We start from the raw sequence: 8543 nt of genomic DNA on the forward strand, positions 1-8543 counted from the left end.
TTAGTAAGATAAGAAAACGAAATTCAGTTGAAAATATCACATACATTTTAGCTAGACAATTAGCTTTTATTTCGCAATTCACTCATATGTCACTTGTAATTTTATCTGTATCCTACCTTATAACTAAATTTAGCTAAAACCAGTTGATCTGTGTAAATATTTGAGGTAAGGTAGAGCCAAGTGTAATTTGCTTAGTTCGCCCAAATAATACAATATAAAGTAGTTTGTTTGCTAACTTGTATAAACTAAAATTTGTAATTAAGGTCCCAATCTTCTTCTTGGTATGCTAGTAGTTTGCTTAAGCATCTAAGACTGACTGTTGTTAACTTGTTATTTTAGGTCTCGTACCGAAAAACATATAATATCATTAAATTTTTTAAAAGAGAGTCAACTAACTATATTACAATCTGAGTCGAATCGTGAAGCTAAGTTTCCAGCTCATACCAAATATTGCGAGCTAGACTAGCTTGTATTATCATCGGCTCAAGTTTATATTGTGTATTTGTATTGACTTGATTCGAATCCTCTTGTTCAACAATCTTATTCCATTGTGATACAAAAAGAAATGACTTTTCTAGATATCAAATATTCATACAAAATAAATAACATTATTTTGATTTATAATTTGGGTTAAACATGTGTAGATATATAACATTATTTTACTAATCACAATCAAATTTTAACTATGAACGCAATGGAGATGAGATCCATACCAAAAAATACTGATACTGATAATGAGAGAAAATATAAACCGCACACCGTACCGTTTGTGACTATACAGTACCGATTCGATACTCGCAGTGCAAAAATACCGAAACTGGCTAGTATCGAAACCGCCAATTAAAAAAACAAGATCACACATAATAAATAAATAAATAAATAATAATAATAATAATAATAAATAAATAAACAAATAAATAATATTTTTCAACTATAAATCCACAAGCATTCTCATTGAATATCCGCTCTGCATCTGATCTCCAACAGCCTTCAACCAAACTCCCAACTCACAACTGTAAGTTCTCATTTTCTCACAGATTTACGTCAACATTTCAATTCAATCCTTTGTTAAACTCATTTCAAATGTGAATCAAGCTCGTGATCTGATCCAGTACTTGATTCCTACACTTAATTTAAGTTAAGATCTATACTAATTTTGTTGTTTTATCCGTGAAGAACTAGGGTTTTTAACGTAACAATAATGGCACGCAAGAAGATCAGAGAGTATGATTCAAAGAGGCTGGTGAAGGAGCATTTCAAACGGATTTCTGGTTCTGATTTGGCTATTAAATCAGCACAGGTATACGATCCGGTTTTATATTGGATTGTTAGGGTTTGTTTCGTGTGCTAATTGTTTGTAGGGGAAGATGTAATTGAATCTGTAGTGTATTAGCTGGATCTCGAACTTAATTGGTGACAGATTAGTATTGGATCATGTGTACTGATTGTGGAAGTGTTTGTTTGATCTGATCTGTAGTTTTAGGGGTGTTTGGATGTCGTTTGAGATCGATGTAGAGTTGGAGTTTAGATATTAATTTTAATTGGTGATTATCTTATTCTGATAGTGATTCTTTTAAGTGACATAATGTTGGAATCAGTTTTAAACACAAATCTAAACCTCTCTTACTCTAGATTTACGTGACATGTGTAACGTCGAAAAGCTTAAACAGCTTTTAGGGGGGTGTTCTAGATGTGTGTATAAAATGATAAAAAGTGTGGCAAAAGTTAATATGATTCTGATTCTGATTTTCTGATTGTTTAGCCTATTACCTTTAATTAAGTAACTGATTGTATATTTTTAAAGCACAATAAGCACCTTGAAAAGGCACATCCAAAAGCCCTGATGTTGTTAGAGCTGAGAGTATGATTTTGTTTTCTGTAAGTAGGCTATATAACATGGTTTTTTGATGACAGTAGTTTTGGCCAGCTATTGTTTAGACTTTAGGTAAAGTTTTTGTAGATCTAAGAAATAGAACTGAATGGAGGAACCATTTTGTTCCATATATACTTTTAGAAACACACTAATATATTAATGTTTATATAATAACTTTATAATTACTGGAAAGAAGAAATAATAAGTGATGCTTGTTGATTCATAGGTAAGATGGTATTACTTTCCAATGGTCAAGCGTAGATTCTTGTAGCAATAATGTTTGTAGTATCTTAGTTTCGAACTCTTGATGATTGTTGATTATGAATTGTCTATATGTTAGCATGGCTCAAACATGGTTTCGAGGTGAGATTATTGATTAACACATCTCTTTTTGTTACGCCAGATTACTGAATCTACAGACTTGAATGAGCTAGTAAAAGTGGAACCTTGGCTTTCTTCAGCAAAATTGGTTGTGAAACCTGATATGCTGTTTGGTAAACGTGGAAAAAGTGGGCTCGTTGCTCTAAATCTTGATTTGGCCCAAGTTTCTGAGTTTGTGAAGGCACGTCTTGGTAAAGAGGTAAATGTTTAATCATTACTATATATAAAGAGTACAAGTTTAGACCTAGTTAAATCAACTACTTTCTTATGTGTGTGTACCGAGTACCGACACATATATGCATAGATATCGTTTCTAAATCTAAAAGTACCAGGTTTATGTTTTATAGTCAATTTTGATTTGTTTCTCAACCAAATTCACAACCTACATGTTTTAATATGCAAGTGTAATGCTAGTGGGAAAATTCCAACAATATTGTTTACACGTGTGGTCTTACTTTATTCTATGTGTCGATTTGGGTTGTATTCTATCTCAAATTAGTCGAATAAAAAAATAGCTAAAAGGGAATGTGCCAAAATATTTTACGAGTCACATTAAGTCTCTTTTTAAATCTTACAACCTCTTAAATCTTTTTGTTTTAAAGACTTTAACTATTATTGTTTTTGTAATCATATTTAACTCATAAGCTCTGTAAAAAAATAGAAAATGAACAACAAAGTATATTACTATTTACAGTCAATCAAAACACAGCCCATTCTTAGAAAATGAACCTTTTCAACTTGAATCCGTTTTGACATTGTATTCACTGTGCCCATCTTGCTATCTCTAGTGTTGAGTTGCAATTTTACATCTTATACATCTTGGAGTTTTATTTTATATGCTTTGTTAAAAAGTTGTATTGACTTAATAGGTTGAGATGGGAGGATGCAAAGGACCCATAACCACATTCATTGTTGAACCATTTGTTCCACACAATGAAGAGTTTTATATCAACATTGTTTCCGAGCGATTAGGATGTAGCATTAGCTTTTCAGAATGTGGAGGTATTGACATTGAAGAGAATTGGGAAAAGGTACACAAGTTTTCTTATTTTATTTTTGCGAAAAAACTTTTCTTATTTTTTAAATCCATCTATTTATGAGTGAGTGGATTTGGTTGTGTTTTATCCCTAACGGTTCATAAAAGTAGCTAAAGAGGAACTGATCAGATGGTTTGAACTTTGAACGAGTGAAATGGGTTGAAATTCGACCCGTATTCTATTATTAAATGTATACAACCTATAATATTGTACTATTCAAAGATCTAATTTACTACTGAAATACCATTGTTTTTGTAATTATAACAAGAGTAAAATGCCATTTTCATCCTTGAGATTTGGCTAGTTTTGTGACTTTCGTCCAAAGGTTTGTTTTTCCTCATCTGTATCCAAAAGGTTTGAAATCTTGCCATTTCAATCTGGCTCCTTAACTCCATCAATTTTTCTCCATTAAGTTAAGTCAGGGGTATTTCCGTCTTTTTGTCAACTTTAAGGGCGATTCGGTCCTTTTCAGGGGTATTTGGTTATAAGTGAAAAAGACCAAATTGCCCTTTAAGTTAGCAAAAAGACAGAAAATGGCGTTTTACTCTTATAATAAACACATCAGCAATTTATAAAAGATTTAAAAGGTGGACATAAAAGTGTTTGCAGGTCAACCCAATGTTTTGTGCTCATAATTTTATACTATATACCAATTTTTACTTTATATTTTTATATAATTATGCATCTTCCCCAAATTTGCAGGTCAAGACCATCTTTTTGCCAACTGGGGTGTCGTTGAATCAAGAGATATGCGCTCCACTTGTTGCTACACTTCCATTGGAGGTAACCGTTAAGTCTAATCATTTGTAACTAGAGGGAAACATCAAACAGTTTAACCTGTTACTTATGAATGGGTCAATTCAGGTTAACTATAATGGGTCAAACGGGTAAAAAACAGCTAAAGATGAAACTTTTTTTGTTGCAATAAACTTCTTAAACCATCTTATTCAAAATCTTAGATTTTTACTGTTTTAATATAGGAAACACTAATTGTTTTCGGAGAATTATATAAACGAGGGTAAAAAGCGTTTACGGTTGACTTGACCCATATAAAATAACCTGTTACGCAACATCATGTTCTGATATAATAAGCTAAAGAACAATTGCATTGATAATTGTTTGTGTATATTGGATATGTGATGTGATACTTATTTCTTCAATGATGTAGATTAAACCTGTAATCGAGGAGTTCATCAAAGCTATATATTCTTTATTCATAGGTAAATTAACAGTAATTCAGAAATCTCTACTCTTATTACTTAGCACATCTCATAATTGTTGGTAAAATTTATTTGATCTTTTCATTTTGTGTGTTTCAGATCTTGACTTCACTTTCTTAGAAATGAATCCTTTTACTCTAGTTGATGGAAAGCCTTATCCTCTTGACATGAGAGGAGAACTTGATGACACTGCTGCCTTCAAGAACTTTAAAAAGTATGATTATTATCAATTTATCATCGTTTTTTATGGACTGTAGAAAATAGAAACAACGTTTACTTTTTTTTTTCTAGCACTAACTTTAAATTAGGTGCAAAATAGAAACTAACCTGCATTTTATTACCGAATTTACTATTGATCGCATCAACGAATGACTTGCTCAACATGTAGGTTGTTCTTTTGCTCGTTTTGCAAAACTGTTTGATGTGGAATCTTAACTTTTATTTGAATTATATCCTGTGTATATTTGGCGTCTAAAATTGAGAAACAGTGTTCGATTTCATGCAGCTTTTTATAGAAAATAAAATATTATAAAATGTGACATAAAAGCCTTCAAGTGTTATCTTACATTTCTTTCAATTTTTCAGGTGGGGCAACCTTGAGTTCCCATTGCCTTTCGGAAGAGTTATGAGTGCTACCGAAAGCTTTATTCATGGACTAGATGAAAAGGTACACATTACTAGCAATTTTTTAATATTATAATACATTTACATAATTAATTTTATTTACGTTGAAATGTTGCAGACTAGTGCATCTTTGAAGTTTACGGTTCTTAATCCAAAGGGACGAATTTGGACCATGGTTGCTGGTGGAGGTGCTAGTGTCATATATGCTGATACAGTATGTTTCACTCCTTTTTATTTTTCTTATGCAATCCGTACCGAAACCCTCTTATTACAGCTGCTAGTTTCGACCCCTTTACTTGTAAACAGGTTGATTTGGGTTGCCTTTTATCTTGAACGAGTTAAGGAGTAAAATTGAAAAAAAAAAAATTGGCTAAAAAGGAAACACATCGAAGGGGTTAAAAGTTGCCGAAAATGTATTTTTGTACAGCAAAATAGATTATAACTGAAATGTGTAGCATACCTGACACTGTTTTTTTTTGTATACAAATTTCAACAAGTCTTCAGAAGGCGACCAAAGTATATTCACTAGGGGGGCTAAATGTGTCGTGTTCGCGGGTTGACAGTTTCAACCCGATCCGAACCCGAAAATCGTGTCATACATATGAACATGAACACGACCCGAATATTCGTGGGTTGACCTGAACACGACCCGTTCAACCCGATTTTTTTTTCACAAATTAATATATTAAAGTTAAAATTTATTACAAAAAAACTCAAATATATAATGCAGTTACATTTAAATTACCAAATCTTATGTCATATTCTCTTTTTAAGTTATAATTAAGGCACAAAATACACACCCGATTTAATTTATGACATAAAACATATTGTAAAAATATATAATATAATACAAATGGATTAAGAAGGTCTACCTGCCAACCCGACCCGTTTAGCTAAACGGGTTCGCAGGTTCAACCTGAAACTGACTTGAACCCGTTTAGACTAAACCCAAACCAGCAAATTTTGTATTAGGTTCGCGTCGTATTTTTCAGGTCGTGTGAGCAATTCACACCCCTAATATTCACTCTGATGAATGATTAGTTTTCCATTTCTATCTCTTACATATGAAATCATTGTGCAAACCAGGTTGGAGATCTTGGTTACGCATCCGAGCTCGGAAACTATGCCGAATACAGCGGGGCACCAAACGAAGAAGAGGTTTTGCAGTATGCTCGAGTTGTCATTGACGTAAGCTATTTGCTCTCTTTTAATGGTGCAATTATGTTAGAAACAAGGGTAGAATCATCAATATTCATAAAATTGAACACGAGGGTTTGATCAAAATATTTTGTACAGTGTGCAACTGCTGATCCAGATGGTCAAAAGCGAGCTCTTGTAGTAGGAGGTGGAATTGCAAACTTCACCGATGTTGCAGCCACATTCAATGGCATCATTCGTGCCATGAAAGAGAAGGTTCATTCTTTACTCATTTGCATTTAAATTTAGGGGTGTCCATTGCTCGGTTTAGCTGTTTTCGACAAATATTCTGGTCCGAACTGCTAACCAAGGTTTTGGAAGATGATAAACCGAACCAACTGGGTTGGTTGGGTGGGCTGGACCGACTAGTTTTTTGGTTTGATGGTTTTTTTTTTTTTTTGCACATCTTATCTAATCCAGACCTTCAATTGAATGCGGTGGCACAATAGTAATTAACTTTGCATAATTATGTACGTTATTTGCATAATTACGCATGTTATAATACATAATTACGCACGTTATAATACATATTACGCACGTTATTTGCATAATTACGCATGGGTTGGGTTAAACCCTAATTACGCACGTTATATTGGTGGCCGCGTACCGTCGCACATTAAGAACCTTTTATATTTAAACCTTTTACTATATATAATTGTAAATTTCTAAAATAATAAGTATTGGATAATAAATGTTAAACCTCCGGCTCTTAGTTCAAAACTGTAACCCGGTCAGTCAAAAGTGAAACGTATACTTTAAGTTGGCTAAACTTGCGGACTTGCTTCGGTTTGGGCGGTTCGGTCGGGTTTCAACGGTATAAACACCCATAACTAATTCCATCTCAAAAGTTTTTTTTTTTGTTTTCAAATAATGAAAAATGATTTGGACATTTGTTATAGGAGGCTAAGTTGAAAGCTGCTAACATGCACATCTACGTAAGAAGAGGAGGTCCAAATTACCAAAAAGGACTAGCGAAGATGCGGGCACTAGGAGAGGAAATTGGCATCCCAATTGAGGTGAATTTTTTTTTTCATCATTTAATTTCTCAACACTAACATCTTAGAAACAAGGGTAATCCTGTCTTTATGGAGTCAAATGTACCTTCAAAAAGGCAAAAAGTGAAGAGGAAATAACTTAGTTAGATTATTAAAACTGTTTGTGAGCGAGGGTGTTTCGGATTTCGGTTCAAACTGCTTCTTTGGGAGTAAATAAGCTGTTTTAATAAGTAATCCCAAACACCCCGTGCAATGTCATGACAACCAAAAACATGATTGAAACTTGAAAGTCCGTTTGTGTAACAATTTGTCTAATAAGCTTGATCACTATGAAACTTTATAGGGACTCTAGGCTCAAATTGGATATTTGCTTATGAATCATTCATTATGTAGGTGTACGGACCCGAAGCAACAATGACCGGAATATGCAAACAGGCGATTGAATACATCACCGCTGCTGCCTAAACGTTACCGGGCTTTTGTGTTTCTCTGGTTTGTTGCATTTAAATGGAAGTGTTGTGTCATGTTTGTTTTTGTGGCAATGTGTTGTTCTTTTGAAAATTTGTAGAAAACTTAAGCAAAGGGACAAATTGCGGGTCAGTTGATTTTAAAGACACGGGCACGGGTATATGTGTAGAAGACTCGTAAGTTGTTGAAAATTATGGTTTTGTTAGAACTGTTATAAATCCATAAGCCTATTATTAATAAACAATTTAAAAGCTTGTTACCCTCGTAAACCATGCTCAATTTTGTAGAAAATAGAAAATACTAGTAGTTATCTGGCCCACCCTTTAAGGACGAGTATAATATTAATACAAACGGCGAGACATGCGTGCCTCTAAGCCATCAATGATTCAATAGGACTTTAGTATATATACCCGAACCTCAGTGGTCCAGGCGTGTGGCCTATGGCCCCATGCATATGTGTTATATGGGCACAAGGTTAACGACCATACCTCATTTCCTCACTATTAATTTGCAAAATTCTTTTGTGAGTTGTTTACACTATTCAATTATGTGCAAGTGTTTATTGCTCTTTATATAAGTGACTAAGCATGGGTAATGTATCTTACATAAAGTCAATGGTGTGAAAGGAAATTTATAAAGCAATGCTACCTTGAAATACAATTACCCAAAATTTTCAAACTTCTTACCCATAAATTTCAAATAATATATTCTTTTATAATAATAATAATAATAATAATAATAATAATAA

General features: G+C 33.3%; 1 protein-coding gene across 1 annotated transcript; it reads left to right on the plus strand.

The window, feature by feature from the left end:
- The first annotated feature begins 924 nt into the window (after positions 1 to 924).
- LOC110896070 (ATP-citrate synthase alpha chain protein 1) lies at positions 925 to 8064 on the plus strand. The gene is made up of 13 exons (XM_022143500.2): positions 925 to 1015; positions 1177 to 1300; positions 2277 to 2453; positions 3124 to 3285; positions 3994 to 4074; positions 4460 to 4511; positions 4611 to 4725; positions 5097 to 5178; positions 5254 to 5349; positions 6222 to 6323; positions 6432 to 6548; positions 7232 to 7348; positions 7721 to 8064. The coding sequence occupies exons 2-13, from the start codon at positions 1202 to 1204 to the stop codon at positions 7790 to 7792; spliced, it is 1272 nt and encodes a 423-aa protein (XP_021999192.1). The 5' UTR covers positions 925 to 1015; positions 1177 to 1201; the 3' UTR covers positions 7793 to 8064.
- The last annotated feature ends 479 nt before the right edge of the window (positions 8065 to 8543 follow it).

This window comes from Helianthus annuus, chromosome 12 (assembly GCF_002127325.2).
Source record: "Helianthus annuus cultivar XRQ/B chromosome 12, HanXRQr2.0-SUNRISE, whole genome shotgun sequence".
NCBI lineage: Eukaryota > Viridiplantae > Streptophyta > Magnoliopsida > Asterales > Asteraceae > Helianthus > Helianthus annuus.